We start from the raw sequence: 24,106 nt of genomic DNA on the forward strand, positions 1-24,106 counted from the left end.
GCTTGCAGAGGTTTTGGGGTCCCCCAAAATTTGGTAATTTTCCCTGTTTAGGGTGCGCGTGCTGTGGGAATATGATTAAGGGAGATTTTTTCAGCCATCCTCGCACAGGCCAGAAATTTTCTATCAGAGAGAGATACACGTGTACCTCAAGTTTTGTTGTTTATCTAATTGTTTGTCCTTGTGGACTTACCTATGTGGGTGAGACCACTATGGAGATTAAGTCTCGCATTGGCAAGCATAAAAGCACTATTAGAATTAAAAAAGTGGATTTACCAGTACCCAAACATTTTGTAGAGTGTGGACATTCAGTTAGCCAGCTACACTTTAGAGTAATCGATAGTGTACCTCCTCTTCGTAGGGGTGGGGATAGGGTAAAATTACTAAAAAAGAAAGAGCTTAGATGGATTTCTAGGTTGGGCTCTCGTCAGCCCGGTGGGTTAAATGTTGACTATAATCTTCTATTGTGTATATCCTGATCGGCGTAAATGGTTCGTGTGGCTCGCATTCGTTGGGATATGTTTTTAAATGGTGGTTGGATATATTTTTTCTCCCTTGTGATAATTCTTACGGGCAATGTTAGTTGCTAAGTAGTTTATTGACCATGTTGCTTTTTTTCCCCCTTCCTCCCCCCTTCTTCCCTTAGAATGGGTACTCTAGTAGACATAGAATATCCCTCCCTGATAACCATGGGGATGGTGGTACCCTTGGGAGTTGCTCTCCATGGATATGTTTGAGAGATTTCATTCTTTACCCTCTATATATGGGATTTTGTAAGCCCTTGTGGTAGGGGATATTTATGTTAAGCACGTGAGACCTGTAATGATTATGCTTCTATACATGAGTTCTGTACTACCCGGATATGGGGGTTGGCGTGTCCCACGGCTGGCCGTGGCGGCGCTGCATATTGTTTATGTGCAGCGTTGCTATGGAGCCGTCGGGCATGCGCACGAAACATGGGGTTTTGTATTCGATCTGGCGAGTCGTGTGAACATTTGCTGTCACGGATAGCAGGCCCTATAGGCGGTATGATAGACGTAGGTATTGAGCCAGGATTGGCTCTATTGCATAAACCTTGGGCATGTATTGAGGCACATGATTGGTCTTCTTGTATTATAAGTGTTGATTGGTGGGTTATTAGGGGTTGAGATACAAGCGCAGTGATTGGCAGTTCGTTTGCACTTATGTATGCTCCGATAGGTTTAGATCTGACAGCCAGCTCTGTTTGTTTATTTTTTATCTGGATACATGTGTACATTACTATGATCGTGAACAGAATTATCATTAATTGGGTTTTCTACTGATATTATGATATGTTTTTAATCATATATGTTTCACTGTTTATATATTTTTTTCGTGTAATCAAGATCACTTGATGATGTGTATGTAAATTTTATGGGCGGACCTATTAGGCGGTGGTCATCCACTTCCTATTTAAGGCCGTCATTTTGACTGTTATGTATGCTTGACAAAGACCCTCTGAGGTTGAAACATTGCACTTATGGCACAATAAAATGTTTATGGTCTTCACCTGGATTGGATGCTGTCCTTCACTTTGTACCTGGAGAAGATTCTCCTTCATGATAGTCATCCCTTTCGCCATTTTCTCCTGCAGCTGCGGAACACAGAATAATATTAGGAAGAAGGAAAAAGACCCAAGACGATAATACACAGATAGGAATAATAGAGAGGAAATATTGGAGAACAATACATGTAATATTGAGATGGATCCAATCATTAAACAAACAAAGGTCAGCTCCGTACACCTCGTACACACACGGCTCCGCTCCGTACACCTCGTACACACACGGCTCCGCTCCGTACACCTCGTACACACACGGCTCCGCTCCGTACACCTCGTACACACACGGCTCCGCTCCGTACACCTCGTACACACACGGCTCCGCTCTGTACACCTCGTACACACACGGCTCCGCTCTGTACACCTCGTACACACACGGCTCCGCTCCGTACACCTCGTACACACACGGCTCCGCTCCGTACACCTCGTACACACACGGCTCCGCTCTGTACACCTCGTACACACACGGCTCCGCTCTGTACACCTCGTACACACACGGCTCCGCTCCGTACACCTCGTACACACACGGCTCCGCTCCGTACACCTCGTACACATACGGCTCCGCTCCGTACACCTCGTACACACACGGCTCCGCTCCGTACACCTCGTACACACACGGCTCCGCTTCGTACACCTCGTACACACGGCTCTGCTACATCCACACTGTTAACCCCTCCTGACCCCACACATAAACTTCCCCTCATCCAGCACCATGACAACCAGCACAGCAGAGTCCTGCATACACTGAGGCCCCTGATCATGTGACCCCTGACTCCTCCCCTCCTGTGACCTCATCACAGGTCCTGTGCGCACAGAGCAGCCATATATGTGGTGTGCGGCTCTGCAGGTGAAGGTATGTGGAGAATCCCCATTACTGGCGCATTAATATTAGAAATATATTGCTTTGTCTTCCTGGTAACTGCTATTTCTTAATAACATTTAGAACTGAGGAAAGGGCAACTTGAGAACGCTTTGTTATCTTCTTATATCCTTCTCCTGCTTCGTGGCCTCCACCATTGTCAGAGCTCGGCAGCTGCTTAGAACCCATGGCTGCACAAGGTTAGAGGAGGCCGGGTTTTTACAAAGCTGGGAAATTTGCTTATATATATATATACCTAAAATACAAAGGACATGTGTCATCTGTAACTTTAGGCCTTTTAGACGTCATTTAATCTTTAATTTGCTTAACTGTTCACAATAACAGCAAAAAACATCTTTTACAGTTGGGATAATTATCAGTTTAGCACTTAGCAGCACATCTGCACTTTTATTATTTCCCTTTTTGCACAGTAATATTGCATACACTAGTCCCATATTTTCATTTTTATTTTTAAAATATTTTTATTAGGTTTTTGTATTAAAAACTGGGATTAGGGAAATGAGGGAGGGGAAGGGAAGGGTTAACAGTGGACAGAGGAAGGGATCAATAAAATTAGAGAACCCTAATAACAGTCTCTAACAAACAAATACTGATTTGCAATTTGAAGAATGTTGTATGTAGATGTCATACTTAAATGTATACAATTCCGAGGAAAGAGGCACAAAATGGCAATTTTAAACCTTAACCCCTTCAAGTCGCGGCCGTTTTTGCGTTTTCATTTTTCACTCCCCTCCTTCCCAGAGCCATAACTTTTTTATTTTTCCGTCAATATGGCCATGTGAGGGCTTATTTTTTGTGGGACGAGTTGTACTTTTGAACGACATCATTGGTTTTACCATGTCTTTTACTAGAAAACAGGAAAAAAATTCCAAGTGCGGTGAAATTGCAAAAAAAGTGCAATCCCACACTTGTTTTTTGTTTGGCTTTTTTGCTAGGTTCACTAAATGCTAAAACTGACCTGCCATTATGATTCTCTAGGTCATTACGAGTTCATAGACACCTAACATGTCTAGGTTATTTTTTATCCAAGTGGTGAAAAAAAATTCAAAACTTTGCTTTAAAAAAAAAGTGCCATTTTCCGATTCCCGTAGCGTCTCCATTTTTCGTGATCTGGGGTCGGGTGAGGGCTTATTTTTTTGCGTGCCAAGCTAAAGTTTTTAATGATACCATTTCGGCGCAGATATGTTCTTTTGATCGCCCGTTATTGCATTTTAATGCAATGTCACGGCGACCAAAAAAAACGTAATTCTGGCGTTTCGGATTTTTTTTCTCGCTACTCTGTTTAGGTGATCAGGTTAATGCTTTTTTTTAATTGATAGATTGGGCGATTCTGAACGCGGCGATACCAAATATGTCTATGTTTGATTTTTTTTTTTTATTGTTCTATTTAGGATGGGGTGAAAGGGGGGTGATTTAAACTTTTATATTTTTTATATTTATTTCATATTTTTAAAAACATTTTTTTTTTTACTTGTGCCATGCTTCAATAGCCTCCATGGGAGGGTAGAAGCTGGCACCACTCGATTGTCTCTGCTACATAGCAGCGATCATCAGATCGCTGCTATGTAGCTGAAATGCAGGTGTGCTGTGAGCGCCGACCACAGGGTGGCGCTCACAGCAGGTCGGCATCAGTAACCATAGAGGTCTCAAGGACCTCTATGGTTACTGTCCTGACACATCGCCGACCCCCGATCATGTGACAGGGGTCGGCGATGACGTCATTTCCTGCCGCCCGGCCGGATGCGTTCGTTAAATGCCGCTGTCTGCGTTTGACAGCGGCATTTAACAGGTTAATAGCGGCGGGTGAATAACGATTTCACCCGCCGCTATTGCGCGCACATGTCAGCTGTACAAAACAGCTGACATGTCGCGACTTTGATGCGGGCTCACCGCCGGAGCCCACATCAAAGGGGGATTCACGGCATGCGCAGTACATGTACAGCGCATGTCGTGAAAGGGTTAAATTTGCTGTTCCAGATCTTCCATTTCTTAGAATATTTATAAACACTGCTATTGTTAGCCGCAAAGCTCTATTCCAGAGCGCTATGTTGGTGAATTTTATCCAAAATATCTGACAATTTGGGTGTTTCGGGTTTTTCCCACCAGAATGCCAATGCATTTCTGACAACTAGGAGGATCTGTATGATGACATATCTAACCGAGGGGTCAAATTGCTCCATGTCAAGGGAAAGAAGCGCCCTTTGAGGGGTGATCACAACGTTTCAGAAAAGGAGTTAATATGGCGCAATACCTGGAACCAGAGATTTTTTATTATCGGACAACCCCAAAATAAGTAAAAGAGATTACCCTGTTGTCCGCAGTCTCTCCAACATAAGGGAGAGTGTTCCTGTGTTCCTTTATATATGACAATCTGATGGGAGTTAGATGCCATCTTGTCATTATTTTAAAGTAGGACTCATGGAAAGCCATTGATATGTTTGACTGGAATGTGTTTTTTGTAGCGCTGTCCCATTGTTCAGTTCGCAAGTCTGTACCAAGGTCGGACTTCCACCTCTTCATATATACGTTTTTAGCGCTAACGTCGTCCTTGATAAAGTACAGTGCCTTCCAAAAGTATTCGGCCCCCTGGAACATTTCGACCTTTTCCCACATACCATGCTTCAAACATAAAGATACCAAATGCAAATTTTTGGTGAAGAATCAACAACAAGTGGAACACAATTGTGAAGTTGAACGAAATTTATTGGTTATTTTAAATTTTTGTGGAAATTCAAAAACTGAAAGTGGGGCGTGCAATATTATTCAGCCCCTTTAACTTAATACTTTGTTGCGCCACCTTTTGCTGCGATTACAGCTGCAAGTCACTTGGAGTATGTCTCTATCAGTTTTGTACATCTAGAGACTGAAATTCTTGCCCATTCTTCCTTGGTAAACAGCTCGAGCTCAGTGAGGTTTGATGGAGATCGTTTGTGAACAGCAGTTTTCAGCTCTTTCCACAGATTTTCGATTGGATTGAGGTCTGGACTTTGACTTGGCCATTCTAACACCTGGATATGTTTATTTGTGAACCATTCCATTGTAGATTTTGCTTTATGTTTGGGATCATTGTCTTGTTGGAAGACAAATCTCCGTTCCAGTCTGAGGTCTTTTGCAGACTTTAACAGGTTTTCTTCAAGAATGGTCCTGTATTTGGCTCCATCCATCTTCCCATCAATTTTAACCATCTTCCCTGTCCCTGCTGACGAAAAGCAGGCCCAAACCATGATGCTGCCACCACCATGTTTGACAGTGGGGATGGTGTGTTCACGGTGATGAGCTGTGTTGCCTTTACACCAAACATATCATTTGGCATTGTTGCCAAAAAGTTCAATTTTGGTTTCATCTGACCAGAGCACCTTCTTCCACATGTTTGGTGTGTCTCCCAGGTGGCTTGTTGCAAACTTTAAACAACACTTTTTATGGATATCTTTGAGAAATGGCTTTCTTCTTGCCACTCTTCCATAAAGGCCAGATTTGTGCAGTGTACGACTGATTGTTGTCCTATGGACAGACTGTCCCACCTCAGATGTAGATCTCTGCAGTTCATCCAGAGTGATCATGGGCCTCTTGGCTGCATCTCTGATTAGTCTTCTCCTTGTTTGAGATGAAAGTTAGAGGGACGGCCGGGTCTTGGTAGATTTGCAGTGGTATGATACTCCTTCTATTTCAATAAGATCGCTTGCACAGTGCTCCTTGGGAAGTTTTGGAAATCATTTTGTATCCAAATCCGGATTTAAACTTCTCCACAACAGTATCACAGACCTGCCTGTTGTGTTCCTTGGTCTTCATGATGCTCTCTGTGCTTCAAACAGAACCCTGAGTCTATCACAGAGCAGGTGCATTTATACAGAGACTTGATTACACACAGGTGGATTATATTTATCATCATTAGGCATTTACGACATTGGATCATTCAGAGATCCACAATGAACTTCTGGAGTGAGTTTGCTGCACTGAAAGTAAAGGGGCTGAATAATATTGCAAGCCCTAATTTCAGTTTTTGAATTTCCACAAAAATTTTAAATAACCAATAAACTTCACAACTGTGTTCCACTTGTTGTTGATTCTTCACCAAAAATTTACATTTGGTATCTTCATGTTTGAAGCATGATATGTGGGAAAAGGTTGAAAAGTTCCAGGGGGCTGAATACGTTCTCAAGGCACTGTAACTATATAGGTTACTTCGGCTCCAAATGTTTTTATTATTTAGGTTGCACAGCAGTGAAGAAAGGATTTCAAGATTCAAGGCTTTACCGGTCAGGAGTGTTTGTATACTGTCCTTTAGCATAGTAAAAAGGACCAGTTCAGAAGAGGGTAAGTTGTATTTAGATTTTATCTCACTGAATGTAAAGGTACCGTCACACTCAGCAACTTTGCAAGGAGAACGACAACAATCCGTGACGTTGCAGCGTCCTGGATAGCGATCTCGTTGTGTTTGACACGCAGCAGCGATCTGGATCCCGCTGTGCCATCGCTGGTCGGAGCTAGAAGTCCAGAACTTTATTTCGTCGCCAGGTCGGCGTGTATTGTCATGTTTGACATCAAAAGCAATGACGCCAGAAATGCTTGACATGGAGCTAACAACCAGCGAGAACGAGAAGTGAGTCGCCGTTACGTCACTGGATCGCTCCTGCATCATTCTGGAGTTGCTGTGTTTGACGTCTCTACAGCGACCTAAACAGTGACGCTCCAGCGATCTAGTTTAGGTCGGCTCGTTGTCTCAGCGTCGCTAAGTGTGACGGTACCTTAAGGAATTTAATCCCATTGCGAATATTCCCAATTCTCCTAATGCCAGATTTGTTCCATGATTCGGTCAGAGGGAGATTAATTATTAAAGCTAATAAGTGTAGAGGAAATTTCATAACTTGTTCAGTTTTATTAAAGTCTTTGTTAGGTGAGTAATCGTCTGAAATGCTACCTGACTCATCTGTAGACGGGTTAGCTTTATTCTCTTGGTCACTAAGACCCTTTCTTTTATACGATTTAGAGGTGTCCATTTCCTCTGTAGGTATCACAGATGGTGTCAGTGGTTTGGTGTCTCCTTTAGTGTCACTTTTGAAAGAAAGTGAGCTGGGATTTGTTTTAGTTGTTGGTTTTTTTTTGGGCCAACCCCTTCTTTTATTGTCTTATCATATGTCGGGATATATGATTGTTTTGGATAGGAAGGTTTTGATTCATCTCCTTTTAGTGGAGACCTAGATTTAATAGGACTTAATAGGTTTGGGAAGTCCTCATATGATTTTGAGAGAGCTCCCAGGGAGGTCTGTCTGTTTTTTTTGAGATTTGTTTTTGAACTTCCCTTCAGCTGGCTCCATTGTAAGTTCACTGCCCCCAACAAGCCGTCAACCAGTAATTTTCACGAGAGCTGTATATGATAGTACAGTTCAGAGTATACCTATATGTAGATTTTTAACCTGCAATATAGAATAATACAAACGAGATTTCAATATACTTGCAATAGAATTAAAATTGACAAATAGACAAGTGGGTACACTGTGACCATACAGTATTGACCAAGATGGTAGGTAGGCAGGTAGGTCAGGTGAGTGATCCCTTTAAGTAGATAGAGAGGTTGCGATGATGTATATGGCTGTTTCCCAATAAGGAGAAACAGTATGTTGTGTGAAGATAGACAACTAGTGTTGAGCATTCCGATACCGCAAGTATCGGAATTCCGATACCGAGATCCGATACTTTTGTGGTATCGGGAATCGGTATCGGAACCATATTCATGTGTAAAATAAAGAATTTACATAAAAAATATGGATATACTCACCTCTCCGGCGGCCCCTGCACCCTACCGCTGTTAACCGTCAGCCTGCTTTGCTTAAAATGAGCGCGTTCAGGACCTTCCATGACGTCACGGCTTCTGATTGGTCGCGTGCCGCTCATGTAACCGCCACGCGACCAATCACAAGCCGCGACGTCATTCTCAGGCCCTAAACTCCTCATTCTAGGAATTTAGGACCTGAGAATGACGTCGCGGCTTGTGATTGGTCGCGTGGCGGTCACATGAGCGGCACGCGACCAATCACAAGCCGTGACGTCATGGAAGGTCCTGAACGCGCTCATTTTAAGCAAAGCAGGCTGCCGGTTAACAGCGGTAAGGTGCAGGGGCCTCCGGACGGGTGGGTATATCAATATTTTTTATTTGAATTCTTTATTTTACACATTAATATGGATCCCAGGGCCTGAAGGAGAGTTTCCTCTCCTTCAGACCCTGGGAACCATCAGGATACCTTCCGATACTTGGTGTCCCATTGTCTTGTATTGGTATCGGGTATCGGTATCGGCGATATCCGATACTTTTCGGGTATCTGCCGATACTATCCTATACCGATACTTTCAAGTATCGGACGGTATCGCTCAACACTATAGACAACCAATCTTCTCATTGATACAGGCTAATATATCTTATTTATAAGGGTCTCAGGTGTAAGAGAGTCGAACTCTGGTGTAGTACAATGCCAGGTAGACTTTACTCCTCAAGCCATGTGGTGCCACAGGGTAAGATTTATAATGAATATGCCTTTAAGTAGACTGCAAGGTTAAGGCAATATAGACCAAGTAGAGTATCTGCTCTGGTTTATTTATATTAGGACTCGCAGAGTTAGTTATATCTCGGGTCTTTAACCTCGGCGCTCAATACAGTACTGTTGCCTCCGGTATACAGGTTAAATTGCTTCAGTGATTATCTGACTGTCATCCCAAACAGGGTGTTGTGTGAATCTTATAGGAGGAAATGCAGGCCTATTGGTTTTCAGGTTTATCCTCCCTATCAGCACTGAGAAGCACCGAGTCCCCCTTTATTCTGTTATGCTTGGGGCCTTCCCTACTCCGTCCCTCGGTTAGTCCTGCTGGGAGGGTTCCCTTGTACTTTAGGGTCTGCCGCTGCCGGATTCTTTGCATCGCTCCTTGATGGGTTGCGGTGGGCAACATTGAATCAGTCACTGACCACAGGGCTCCTCACAAGAGGCTCACTGGCAGACTCTGCAGTCTCTTCTGTGTCGTGCTGCAGCTAGAAGCGAGGAGCGCTGAGAGCTGCTGCCACGTCTGAGCCTGGGTCTGTTACAAGATGGTGCCTGGACTCGGCCGGATCTACTTTCTGCACTTTGCGGTAAGCACAGCCCGGGGCGTTGCAGGCCTACCGCGGTTATCGAGTGAGATGCCTGTTGTGCCTCACCTTAAGAGGTTGCTGTGGGTCCCTTGATGCTGGGGAAGTCCGTCTTGTGTGTCCTCTGTGTGGGTAACGCTGGAACTATGGCGCAGAAGTGCTCCACAAAGATTAAATGATGAAAGAGAGGATCCCTCCGCCTCTGCTGCACCGCTGTTGTCCTTGGATATTAAATCGCTGTGTCTTCTGATTTCTTTGTCCAAAAACCCCGATTTTGGTATCAAAACGTTCCAGGCACGATGAGAAACTGTTCTGGATCAGGAAGGTTCAGTTAGATAATATTCTTGTAGGCTTTGTGAGTCGCTTTTAAGATGTCAGGGTGGGAGCTCAGACCTTCTGCCTCCTACATAGCCAGAGCTCAAGCCACCCCACCATATGTTCATTTTTCTTAAGTGTTTATCCACACTGTAACACTTTACAGCTCACCGCTAATATTCACACACATTAATAGGCAGCTCATAGAGGAAACAGTTTCTTCACCACTCCCCCCTCTATATGTATAATGTGTTCTTTCTCATGTTTATCTCCATACATATTAGGCCCAGCACCCATTATACATTCCCTTGCCATTCTATTTACTGACGGCACATTATTAGTGATGACTAAAATGCTCGGGTGCTCGTTGCTCGGGTTGAGTAAATTGGAATACTCGGATACTCGACCTGAACAACGAGCCCAATGTAAGTCTATAGGAGGCCCAAGTATTTTTACCGCGATTCCCCCAGTGGGTCCTTTTAAGGTCTAAAAACATCTGAAAATGATGAAAACACTGCTCAAAAGACACAGGAACATCATGGGGATCGCCCCTGGAAGAATTCCTGACTCCTTGTTCACAGCTTTAAACAATTTTTTCTGAGATTCATGCCATTTTTACTGGTGCCACAAAAAACACACTAAAACGAAACCAAAACGGATTTTGCTGGGAAATATGTCAAGGTACATCCTTTGCAGGTTAATGACTTGCCTGTAAGGCCAAATAATGAACCCCAGACCGAAAATTTCCTCCCCCACTTGGGCTTAGTTCAGACGCAGCATTTTTGAAGCGTTTTTCAACTTTAACCCCTTAACGACCGCCGATACGCCTTTTAACGGCGGCCGCTAAGGGTACTTAAACCACAGCGCCGTTAATTAACGGCGCTGTGGAAAAAGTGAATAGCGCCCCCCAGAGTCGGATTTTCTCTGGGGTCTCGGTTGCCGAGGGTAGCCGAGACCCCAGAGAACATGATTCGGGTTTTTTTTACCCACCCCCGAGTTGCGATCGCCGGTAATTAACCGTTTACCGGCGGTCGCAACAAAAAAAAAAAAACGCGATGTGCCGTTTAATTTCTCTGTCCTCCGATGTGATCGCACATCGGAGGACAGAGAAATAGGGTCCCCGATGGCCCCCAATAGCCCCCCGATACTTACCTACCTCCCCTGGTGCTCCTCGTGCGTCCCCATGGGCGCCGCCATCTTTTTTCCGGGAAAAAATGGCGGGCGCACGCGCAGTACGCCCGGCACCCGGAAGATCTTTGGGGTCTCGGCTGCCGGGGGTAGCCGAGACCCCAAAGAACATGATCGGGGTCGGTTTGCACCGACCCCTGTTTTGCGATCGCCGGTAATTAACAGTTTACCGGCGACCGCAAAAAAAAAAAAAAAAAAAAGCGATCTGTATTTCTCTGTCCTCTGATGTGATCACACATCAGAGGACAGAGAAATAGGGGGATTCGGGGACCCTAACATACTCACCCGGTGTCCCTGGGTCCTCTTCTGTCTTCTCCTGCCAGCCGGCTTTTTCCTTATGGCGGGCGCATGCGCAGTGCGCCCGCCATCTGCTGCCATCTGCCGGCCGGCAGGAGAAGACGAGTTGGGGCTAAAATTAGGGTTAGGGTTAGGGTTAGGGTTAGAGTTAGGGTTAGGGTTAGAGTTAGGGTTAGGGTTAGAGTTAGGGTTAGGGTTAGAGTTAGGGTTAGGGCTAGGGTTAGGGCTAGGGTTAGGGCTAGGGTTAGGGTTGGGGCTAAATTTAGGGTTAGGGCTAGGGTTAGGCTACTTTCACACTAGCGTTTTTTGGCTTCCGTCGCAATGCGTCGGAGAAAAAACGCATCCTGCAAAAGTGCTTGCAGGATGCGTTTTTTCCCCATTGGCTTGCATTAGCGACGCATTGCGACGGATTGCCACATGTCGCATCCGTCGTGCGACGGATGCGTTGTGCTTTGACGGACCGTCGGCACAAAAAAAGCTACATGTAACTTTTTTGTGCGACGTGTCCGCCATTTCCGACCGCGCATGCGCGGCCGGAACTCCGCCCCCGCCTCCCCTCACAATGGGGCAGCGGATGCGTTGAAAAAACAGCATCCGCTCCACCCGTTGTGTGGCGCTTACAACGCGAGCGTCGGTACGTCGGCCCGGCACACTGCGATGGGCCGAGTACGACGCTAGTGTGAAAGTAGCCTTAGGCTTCTATCACACTTGCGTCGGTACGGGGCGGTCGCAATGCGTCGGCCCGACGTACCGACGCACGTTGTGAAAATTGTGCACAACGTGGGCAGCGGATGCAGTTTTTCAACGCATCCGCTGCCCAGTCTATGTCCTGGGGAGGAGGGGGCAGAGTTACGGCCACGCATGCGTGGAAATGGCCGACGCGACGTACAAAAAAAAGGTTACATTGAACTTTTTTTGTGACGACGGGGCTAAAGTTATGGTTAGGGTTGGGGCTAAAGTTAGGGTTAGGGTTGGGGCTAAAGTTAGGGTTAGAGTTGGGATTAGGGTTTGGATTAGGGTTGGGATTAGGGTTACGTTTGGGATTAGGGTTAGGGGTGTGTTGGATTTAGGGTTTTGATTAGGGTTATGGTTAGGGTTGAGATTAGGGCTGTTTTGGGGTTAGGGTTGTGATTATCGTTAGGGTTGTGATTAGGATTATGGATCGGGTTAAGATTAGGGTTAGGGGTGTGTTGGAGTTAGGGTTGGAGTTATAATTTGGGGGTTTCCACTGTTTAGGTACATCAGGGGGGTCTCCAAACACGACAGCCAATTTTGCGCTAAAAAAGTCAAATGGTGCTCCCTCCCTTCTGAGCTCTGCCGTGCGCCCAAACAGTGGTTTACCCCCACATATTGGGTACCAGCATACTCAGAACAAATTGGACAACAACTTTTGGGGTCCAATTTCTCTTGTTACCCTTGTGAAAATAAAAATTTGGGGGCTAAAAAAATCTTTTTTGTGGGAAAAATTTTTTTTTTTTATTTTCACTACTATGCATTATAAACTTCTGTGAAGCACTTGGGCATTCAAAGTTCTCACCACATATCTAGATAAGTTCCTTGGGGGGTCTATTTTCCAAAATGGGGTCACTTGTTGGGAGTTTCTACTGTTTAGGTACATTAGGGGTCTGCAAACGCAACATAACGCCCGCAGACAATTCTATCAAAGTCTGCATTCCAAAATGGCGCTCCTTCCTTTCCGAGCTCTGCCGTGCGCCCAAGCAGTGGTTTACCCCCACATATGGGGTACCAGCATACTCAGGACAAATTGGACAACAACTTTTGGGGTCCAATTTCTCTTGTTACCCTTGTGAAAATAAAAACTTGGGGGCTAAAAAATCTTTATTGTTAAAAAAAAAATATTTTTTATTTTCACGACTCTGCATTATAAACTTCTGTGATGCACTTGGGCATTCAAAGTTCTCACTACACATCTAGATAAGTTCCATGGGGGGTCTAGTTTCCAAAATGGGGTCACTTTTGGGGGGTTTCTACTGTTTAGGCACATCAGGGGCTCTCCAAACGCGACATGGCGTCCGATCTCAATTCCAGTCAATTTTGCATTGAAAAGTCAAATGGCTCTCCTTTGCTTCCGAGCTCAGCCATGCACCCAAACAGTGGTTTACCCCCACATACGGGGTGTCGGCGTACTCAAGACAAATTGTACAACAACTTCTGGTGTCCATTTTCTCCTGTTACCCTTGGTAAAATAAAAATTTGGAGGCAAAAAGATCATTTTTGTAGAAAAAATGCGATTTTTTTTATTTTCACGGCTCTACGTTATAAACTTCTGTGAAGCACCTGGGGGTTTAAAGTGCTCACCACACATCTAGATAAGTTCCTTAAGGGGTCTAGTTTCCAAAATGGTGTCATTTGTGGGGGGTCTCCACTGTTTAGGCACATCAGCGGCTCTCCAAACGTGACATGGCGTCCGATCTCAATTCCAGCCAATTCTACATTGAAAAAGTAAAACGACACTCCTTCTCTTCCAAGCTCTGCGGAGCGCCCAAACAGTGGTTTACCCCCACATATGGGGTATTGACGTACTCAGGAGAAATTGCACAACAACTTTTGTGGTCTAATTTCTCCTGTTACCCTTGTGAAAATAAAAATTTGGGGGCAAAAAGATCATTTTTGTAGAAAAAATGCGATTTTTTATTTTCACGGCTTTATGTTATAAACTTCTGTGAAGCACTTGGGGGTTCAAAGTGCTCACCGAATATCTAGATAAGTTCCTTAAGGGGTCTAGTTTCCAAAATGGTATCACTTGTGGGGGGTTTCCACTGTTTAGGCACATTAGGGGCTCCCGAAACGCGACATGGCGTCTGATCTCAATTCCAGCCAATTCTGCATTGAAACAGTCAAACAGTGCTCCTTCACTTCCAAGCTCTGCGGTGCGCCCAAACAGTGGTTTACCTCCACATATGGGGTATCGGCGTACTCAGGAAAAATTGCACAACAAAATTTGTGGTTAAATTTCTGTTTTTACACTTGTGAAAATTAAAAAAAATGGTTCTGAAGTAAAATGTTTGCAAAAAAAAGTAAAATGTTCATTTTTTTCTTCCACATTGTTTCAGTTCCTGTGAAGTACGTAAAGGGTTAATAAACTTCTTGAATGTGGTTTTGAGCAGCTTGAGGGGTGCAGTTTTTAGAATGGTGTCACACTTGGTTATTTTCTATCATATAGACCCCTCAAAATGACTTCAAATGAGATGTGGTCCCTAAAAAAAAATGGTGTTGTAAAAATGAGAAATTGCTGGTCAACTTTTAACCCTTATAACTCCCTAACAAAAAAAAAAATTGTTTCCAAAATTGTGCTAATGTAAAGTAGACATGTGGGAAATATTATTTATTAACTATTTTTTGTGACATATCTCTCTGATTTAAGGGCATAAAAATACAAAGTTTGAAAATTGCAAAATTTTAAAAATTTTCGCCATATTTCCATTTTTTTCATAAATAATCGCAAGTAATATCGAAGAAATGTTACCACTAACTTGAAGTACAATATGTCACGAAAAAACAATCTCAGAATCAGTGGGATCCGATAAAGCGTTCCAGAGTTATAACCTCATAAAGTGACACTGGTCAGAATTGTAAAAATTGGCTCGGTCATTAAGTACCAAATTGGCTCTGTCACTAAGGGGTTAACATTGCTTTCAACCACTACAAATACATTCACTAGAAAATGTCATTGTAACATGTAACAACCCTAGCTGGCCATGTGGTGTGTGACACATAAGCAGACCCATCTTGTTTCATTTATGAAGGAGGGACTCTTAGGCTGTGTGCACACATTTAGGAATTTTCGCATTTTTTTCGCTATAAAAAAGCGATAAAACCGTGAAAAAACCGCATACATTAAGCATCCTATTATTAGAATTCATTCCGCATAGGCAGCATCAATAGTAAAAAGTTGGTCACACTTGTCAAACACTATGTTTGACAAGTGTGACCAGCCTGTCAATCAGTTTTCCAAGCAATGCTACAGATCACTTGGAAAACGCTAGCATTCTGCAAGCTAATTACGCTTGCAAAACGCTAGTGTTTAGCGGGAAAACACATGCCAATTCCGCATGCAATATACCCCCGGCAGGAGTTGCAGAATTTCTGCGGAAATTTCCGCAGCATTTCTGCAACATGTGCACTTAGCCTTGAAGTCACAGAGCCTGTTTTTACTGGTACATCAGGCGGCATTAATCTTCTTAAAGGGCCATTATTAAACAGTGGGTCTCCTAAACTGTTGTAGCCTAAGCTGTGAGTGGATGGGCTGCCAAGAATTACAACGCACCACAATACCCGTCATAACATGTCCAGGAGGGCCTCCTGAAAAAATGTTGCATTGAATGCAAAGCCTGCCCTGCTATCAATTTATATGCACCCGAATATACCTTTGAACCCACATACTGGATGGGCCCATGCAAATTCACTTCACAATATTCATTTTGCTCTCCCATACTCCTTTTTTTAACACATTGGCAGCAAGGCCAGCCCTGCTGCATAGTCATATGCACTCCATTACGCCTTGGAACCAGGGGTGGATTAAGGGTAGCCAGGGCCCTGGGCTGTTTAGACACTGTGGGCCCCCCGGTCATGTGATGTTTTCTAAAAATCACCATCTCTACATGTCTGACAGCCATCCCATTCATGGGTCAGTTCAATTCCAACCAAAGTACACCTCATTCTACTTAATGTGATTCGGATTAGATGATCAGCTGAACCAAGTCTTATTTAACGAGGGAAAGTATAAAAAAACACTGTTGTGGTCTTCACAATCCTCTTGCAATAGGACAAGCTGGATGACCAAACAAGTGCTAGAAATAGTCCAAAATTAATTTGAATTAAAAAATAATTTTTAACCATGTCAAAGGAGTTGAAAAGAAAAGTCTTGAGTGAGGAAAAGAATGGGTCAATTCTGGCTTTACTAGTAGACAGAATGTAGTCCACTACAACAAGGTCAAGCAGCAGACATTGGGGACAACAGAGCTACAGACCGGCAGAGGGTGAAAGCGACTCTCCACTGATCGGGATGACCGTCATCTTATTTGAATGTCACTCAGCAACCCCAGGATGACATCAAGTGACCTACAAAAGGAATGGCAAATGGCAGTTGGGGTGAAGTGTATGGCAAGAACAGTTCATAGCAGACTCCTAGAGGCAGGCTTCAAGTCATGTAAAGCTAGAAAATAGCCTTTCATCAATCAGAAGCAAAGGAGAACTGGGCTGAAGTTTGCCAAAGACCCTAGAGATTGGACCATAGAGGACTGGAATTGTTGTGAATTCTGTTCTCGAACTCCCTCCTGTGGTCATGAATGGTACTTCGGAGAGTTCTGTCCATGGACTCCCTCTGGTGGCTGTGAGTGGAGCTGCTGGTTCTGAGGTTCCTTCCTCAGCTGACCTCGTTTAGTCCTAGGCTGGCTGCTGTATTTAACTCCACTCAGATCGTTACTTGATGCCAGCTGTCAATGTCCTAGTACTGGTTCAGATCTCTCTTGGATCTTTCAGATGACCTGTCTACTCCATCAGAAGCTAAGTCCCTGCAAGTTTATTTGTTAATCATTGTTTATTTGTCCAGCTTGCTATCATGATATTGCCTTGCTAGCTGGAAGCTCTGGGATGCAGAGTGGCACCTCCGCATCGTGAGTCGGTGCGGGGGTCTCTTTTGCGCACTCTGTGTGGTTTTTTATAGTTTTTTGTGCTGACCGCAGAGACACCTTTTCTATCCTCAGTCTGTTTAGTGAAGTCTGGCCTCCTTTGCTGAAACTTGTTTCATCCCTGTGTTTGTGACTTCCATCTTAACTCACAGTCAATATATGTGGGGGGCTGCCTATTTCTTTGGGGTATTTCTCTGAGGCAAGCTAGGCTTTATTTTCTATCTTTAGGGGTAGCTAGCTCTTAGGCTGTGAAGAGGCGTCTAGGCAGAGTCAGGTACGCTCCACGGCTATTTCTAGTGTGTTGTGATAGGATTAGTGTTGCGGTCAGCAGAGCTCCCACTTCCCAGAGCTTGTCCTGTATCAATAGTTTGCTCATCAGGTCATTTCGGGTGCTCCTTACCATCAGGTCACCATAACATGGAATAAGGTAATCTTCTCTGATGCATCTCATTTTTAGCTTTGCCCAACACTTGGTCGTATAATGGTTAGACGGAGACCTGGAGAGGCGTACAAGCCACAGCGTCTTGCACCCACTGTGACATTTGGTGGAGGATCGGTAATGATCTGGGGATGCTTCAGCAAGGCTGGAATTGGGCAGGTTAATCTTTGCGAAGGAAGTATGAATCAAGCCGCATACAAGGTTATCCTTGAAAACCACTTGCTTCCTTCTGCTCAGGCAATGCTCCCTTACTCTGGGGGCTGTTTTTTCCAGCAGGACAATGCCCCATGCCATACAGCTAGGTCAATCAATGTGTGGATGAAGGAGCACCACATCAAGACTCTGTCATGGCCAGCCTAATCTCCAGACCTGAGCCCCATTGAAAACCTCTGAAATGTAATCAAGAGGAAGATGGATACTCGCAAGCTATCAAACAAAGAAGATCTGCTTACATTTTTGTTCCAGGAGTGGTATAAGGTCACCCAAAAGCAGTGGGAAAGACTGGTGGAAAGCATTCCAAGACGCATGAAAACTGTGATTAAAAATCATGGTTATTCCACCAAATAATCATTTCTGAACTCTTCCTGAGTTAAAATATTAGTATTGTTGTTTCTACATGAATAAGAATTTGTTTTCTTTGCATTATTTGAGGTCTGAAAGCACTGTTTCTTTTTTTATTATTTTGCCAATTTCTCATTTGCTGAAAATAAGTACAATATTTTTAGCTTGAAATTTCAGAGACATGTTGTCACTACTTTATAAAATTAAACCGTGTACATTTTACTCAAAAAACATACCTATAAAGAGAAAAATCAGAGAAACTGAAAATTTTGCAGTGGTCTCTTAATTTTTGCCAGAGCTGCATATATAAAATTTAAAACCTAGGTGCGTCTTGTGGTCCAGTGTGTCTTATAATCCCAAAAATATGTTAATTTCTGATAATGGTGTTTTTGAAAACAAAAAAGCTTTTATAAAAGCCTCAAACATGTGTGTGAATCAGACATGAGATCTGACGTGATAGAAGATTACAGTGCGGGGAAGACTGGAAACCTTCATATAGACGGCTGGTGGTGATGGAGTCAGTGATGGACTCTGGACAAATATGTTTCTAGAGCCATAGTAGAAGATGTCGTCCTCATCATGAAGTCGTTATTTCTCCTGTCACGTGTAATAACTATATCTCCTGCAATATTGCTAATGCCGATTCCAGCGTCTGTAAATGAGACGAGAATTAGCGTTATGGAAGATGAGTCTATGAGAAACGTATTCAGCTGCCGACTCTGAGGAACAAACTATTGGTTGTCTGTGGCCTAAACTTTATAGGTTTTATTAGTAGATGTCAGAGAAAAAACAATGTTGTAAAATAATAAAAATATACCATATTTTTCGGACTATAAGATACACCGGACCATAAGACGCACCCCAATTTACAGAAGGAAGATAGGGAAATAAAAATGTGTCAAATTGTGGTCCGTCATTCAGTCTGAATTCAGCTTACCGTGGGAAATCAGTAGCGCTGGTGGAGGGTGGTCACAGGGGGTGTTCGGTGGTTTGGCAGTGATATGACTCCTATCGCAGACTGATGCGGTAGGTTCTGTGGTTCTCATGCTGCGGTGGCTCCTCCAACATTTTCTGAAAGCCCGGAGCACCCGCACATCCCTTGCTGTGAAGCAGTGGCCTCTGGGAAATCCCATCCCAGGCTGATGCGGCAGGTTCATCGATGCTAAGGGTTGCAAGGGCTACGCTGTCATTTTGTGAAAGCCCTCGAGCCCCGCACACCCCCACTGCTGCGATGCGGTGGCCTCCGGTAAAATGGCCTCTGGGAAAATGCCGCTGCAAATTGAGATCTCTGCTCCAAGATCTCATCTCTCGAGATCTCAATGTGTGCATGTGCCAACCCAGTGGACATTTTACCAGGGGCTACCGCATGGCAGCAGTGTGGATGTGCAGTGCTCCGGGCTTTCCAAAAATGTTGGTGGAGCCCCACACCACGGGCACGCCGCCGAATCCTACTGCACCAGCCTAGGAAGGGAGTGGGATCTCCCTGCAGTGTCGGACCACCATAGAATTACCCGACTACTACTGCCATCACACTAATTGTAAGTACATTCTGACTAGAAGATGCACCCCCATTTTCCACCAAAAAATTTTTGGGTAAAAAGTGCATTCTGTAGTCCGAAAAATACGGTAATTGCTGCTTGGGTCCCCGCCAGACTCTGTATCTTCTGTTCTTTCCAACGAACTTGTGATTCCTACAGCAAATTAATTGCCGAAGCAGTGAGTAACATAGCCAGTGATTGGTTGCATGGAGGAGATGTCTTACTCAGTAACTCAGCTTATGTTCCAGTCCATACAAGACTAGAGAATACAACATCTACAGGTTCTGTCTTCTGAAATGTTTCCCTTGTTATCTCCAGTAATTTTATTATTAGAATTCTTTGTAATGATTCATCCTCTCATCGTCTTCCTATTCAGGTCCCTACAATATCCGATCCTTTCAGTAGACATCTTCTATATTAAGATAATTTTTATTAACTACCCATCAAGAATGGATATGAAGAGGGACAAGATGGCCGAGAGGATATTACACCTCACCCTAGAGATCCTCTTCCGTCTTACTGGAGAGGTGAGAGATTTTGATAGCGTCACATTACATAATTCTTATTTATGGCAATAAAACTGTTGGACAGAACTCAAGAGGTGAGGAATCTGGAAATGTCTGTAGTGAGATTTATTAATGTGTCTCTCCTTAATCAGGATTACACAGTAGTGAAAAAAAATTCTAACGAGCGCTGTCAGGCCCCTGTGTCTGAGGGATGGGAAAGACCCCTGAGCCCAATCACGGGGCCTCCACCTCACCCACTGATACATGAGGACATCAATGAACAAAAGATCCTAGAACTCACCTACAAGATGATTGAGCTGCTGACTGGAGAGGTGACACTGCTGGGAATGCTGGTACATTATACAGTAAAAATATGAAGGGATTGGAGTGATGACGGTATCATTGTATGTGTCAGGTTCCTATAAGGTGCCAGGATGTCGCTGTCTATTTCTCCATGGAGGAGTGGGAGTATTTAGAATTACACAATAATCTGTATGAGGACGTCATGATGGAGGTTCCCGAGCCCCTTACATCACCAGGTAATAGGATTAAATACACACAGCCTATAATTATCTGTATTATCTGTATGTAAGGAATGAATTCAGTTCCTGTGTGTGTTTCCTCCAGATCTATCCAGTAAGAGGACAACACCCGAAAGATGTCCCCGTCCTCTTCTTCCACAGGACTGTAAACAAGAAGATCCCAGTGTCTCTCAGAATCATCAGATAGATGGAGAGAAGGTATCCTGAGATCTCCCCTATGATGTGTAGACGGTGGTGAAGGTCTTGTGCTCAGTCTTGTTTTATCCACCAGTATTACATGTTTCATACTGGTGTCATGAGAACAGTGGAGATGGCAGGATTAGAGCTGATCATAGATGTGACTTTCTCCATCTGTCTGTGACTTTTACAATGTTTATTTCAGGGTGAAGATCTGACCCATATTAATACTACAGAGACCTATATGAGGGGTGATGAGCGGTGTAAAGAGGAGACTCCTACTCCTCCTACTCCAGGTGAGTAGTGACCACTAACTACAGAGAAGTCACAGATTCTTCTCAGTCACCGGCTGTGGCTGCTTTATCAATGGTGTAGTTCGGGCGTGGCACAGTCATGTGATCCCCATTTTGCCGGTAGAGCATAACATTCTCCTCCATCCAAAAATGTTTAAATGGCTTTGTGAAATTGTGAAAACCCTTTTGTATAGCACTTACAACCTGCAAGTGTAAGGCGGCCAGGGTGGTAGTCGTGGCAACGAGCTGTAGTGTTTCCACACCCTGGCTCCCCGCAGATGAAATACAGAGTCATTTCTCGTGCGTGTGATGTGTGCAGCAGAGTACTCATTTCAGTTCCCTCTGTTTCTTTCACTCCAGCGTCAGGATTCCAGGTTCCATAAAACACTGCAGCGTCACAGTCCTTTTCAAACAGTTCAACTTTACTGATAACATGGGCACCCATCACTTTTGCAGCACATTTCACACAAAGCATCATATCTTGCACTTTCCCTTCCTGCTGGGCAGTCTCCATTTCCTCTATAACCTCTTCTTCTTCTCTCCTGGCAATCCATGCTATTTCTGTGGACAATCCGTGTACCTTTTGTACTTCCTGCATCACCAGCTCCTTGTCAGCCCCTTGTCCGATTCCATCTTGCAAAGGTGCCGGGAGTTCCATCTTACTGACTCCTGCCCCAGTCGTAGACCCCAGAACCGCCCTGAGGATGATCCTATTGAGCTGATGCCCGACTGTACTATTCTCCAGCCCCTTATTGCCATCCGCAGCTTTACCCCCATGACCTGTAGCTGTCTCATACACTGCATGCACCCTGCCCTTGGCAAGGCTGCCCATGTCTGTCTCTAATCAGGAAGTATCCTGATTATACTTCCCTGCTCCTTGCTGTACCTCCCCTTTAGTTAACCCCTGTGCTGCCTACCTCCTTCTCTATTCTATGATATCATCTATCACTACTGTGCCCCCCTCTATTCTAGCCCCTATTCTAGCCCCAATCCTATAAACAGTACCCATTGAGTACATTCACATTATGGTATATAAACATTACATCACATTGCAATATATGAACAATAATACACAGTGAGGTGCCACATGTGAACGTGCGAACAGAGTCCAGGAGAGAGAAGGCACACGAGGGTCCCTGCCACCTTCTTACACAGGATCCACCTACCCCTAGGGATTAGAACACGCTGACCGTTACCTGCCCAGGTCTGTAGACTTCAAAGCCAAATAACAACGTACGTAGAATGTGCTGACAAGATATTATGATGGGCCTGTAAGAGAAAGCGGAGGGTAATGATGCTGTTGGCTTCCTAGAACCCTGATATCTTATTGGATGAATCTACCTTCTCTCCCTTCTGTGCTCCTGAATGTGCTCATATGGTCCCTACGAGACCAGGTCCAGTCATTCTGGACAAACTTTGCTTTTATGATCAACAACATTAAATGTGCAGTGAGGCCAAGTGTGAATTTCTGTACAATAACAGTTTCCCTTTCTCCTGACTTTTCAATTTGTATTAAAAACTAATTTCAAGGAGGATTGTGATAAACTACATAAAAAACATTACACCTGTGCCATGATATATCTCTAAGCTGTGCGTGGCTGATGGCTGTAATATACATTTATTCACGCCTGCAGGAGATGTGTTGGCATGGCTCGAGTCCTGGTTCATAGATTCACCCCACGTCATAAATTCCATTATGTTTTCAATCATAAGGAATTCAGATTACTGCACAATCTCTCCTGAAATGGGGGCACTAATACTTTCTCTACCCTTCTGTTCAGGACTCAGTAGCTCCAATGGTCCACTGTTGTGAATTCCGTTTTTGGGCTCCCTCCTGTGGTTGTGAATGATACTTTTGTGAGTTCTGCCCTTGGGCTCCCTCTGGTGGTTTCGAGTGGAACTGCTGCTCCTTGAGTTTAGCTGTAGCAGCTACTTTCACTGATCGTCTCTCCTGGCTTTGCTATTTAACCTGGCTCTGGTCTTCAGTTCATGCCAGCTGTCAATGTTTCTGGGTTGGATTCAGATCTCTCCTTGGATTTCTCTTATGGCCTGTCCATTTCAGCAAAAGATAAGTTTTTGCTAGTTCTTTGGTTGTCCATTTGCTGTGGACTTTATTGCTCTGCTCATGTTATGTTTCCTTTTGTCCAGCTTGTCATTATGATATATTCAGGCTAGCTGGAAGCTCTGGGGAAGCAGATTTGCCCTCCACACCGTGAGTCGGTGTGGAGATCATTTTTGTAAACTCTGCGTGGATTTTTAGTTTTTAATACTGACCGCACAGTATCCTTTCCTATTCTGTCTATCTAGATTAGTATTGGCCTCCTTTGCTAAAATCTGTTTTCATTTCTGTGTATGTCATTTCCCTCTCCACTCACAGTCAATATTTGTGGGGGGGCTATCTTTCCTTTGGGGGTTTTCTCTGAGGCAAGATAGCTTTCTGTTTCCATCTTTAGGGGTAGTTAGTTCTCAGGCTGTGACGAGGTGTCTAGGGAGTGACAGGAACATCCCACGGCTATTTCTAGTGTTGGTGTTAGGATTAGGAACTGCGGTCAGTATAGATGCCACCTCCTCAGAGCTCGTCCCATGTTGCTCTTTAACCACCAGGTCATATCAGTGTTGCTCCTTAACCACCAGGTCATAACAGTACAGCTGGCCCGCAATGTGTTGAATGCATCTCAAAAGAGGGAAAAAAAAAGTTCTGAGCCATTTTTTACTCTTCGCCACGACAGCACCCCACTGGAGAGAGGGATCCGCCCCGCAGGAACAGGAAACCTATTGAGAAATAAAAGGGGGCTGGTCCGCCTCTCCTCCTCAGTTTAGGTTTCCTGTTCCTGCGGGAACTACAGGACTTCTACAAGGGAACATACCTGGGCTGAGCATGCCGCCTGTGCAGTATCCGCGAGAACGGCAGGGGCTGCAGCCTAGAAGCAGCGTCGGGGGAGTTCCGCTAGACGTCTCCCTCCTCGTCTGGGAATCGTGCAGATGGCTGGGTCCGGGGAGGGCCGCCCGGTATCATCTGCAGCATG

The 24,106-nt window shown here is 44.4% G+C and overlaps 1 protein-coding gene across 3 annotated transcripts in view; it reads left to right on the forward strand.

Moving 5' to 3' along the window:
- The first annotated feature begins 2,389 nt into the window (after positions 1-2,389).
- LOC143766650 (uncharacterized) overlaps positions 2,390-24,106 on the forward strand; it is a 39,439-nt gene continuing 17,722 nt past the window's right edge. The window contains exons 1-6 of one of the 3 annotated variants that reach the window (XM_077254470.1): positions 2,390-2,432; positions 19,939-20,089; positions 20,221-20,400; positions 20,484-20,607; positions 20,696-20,808; positions 20,993-21,083. In XM_077254470.1, coding sequence (XP_077110585.1) covers positions 20,012-20,089; positions 20,221-20,400; positions 20,484-20,607; positions 20,696-20,808; positions 20,993-21,083 — 586 coding nt within the window. In that variant the 5' untranslated portion in view covers positions 2,390-2,432; positions 19,939-20,011. Of the gene's footprint in view, positions 2,639-19,721; positions 20,090-20,220; positions 20,401-20,483; positions 20,608-20,695; positions 20,809-20,992; positions 21,084-24,106 lie in introns of those variants that run through there. The other 2 variants (XM_077254471.1, XM_077254469.1) reach the window with 2 other exon arrangements.

The sequence above is a fragment of the Ranitomeya variabilis genome, chromosome 4 (assembly GCF_051348905.1).
Source record: "Ranitomeya variabilis isolate aRanVar5 chromosome 4, aRanVar5.hap1, whole genome shotgun sequence".
NCBI lineage: Eukaryota > Metazoa > Chordata > Amphibia > Anura > Dendrobatidae > Ranitomeya > Ranitomeya variabilis.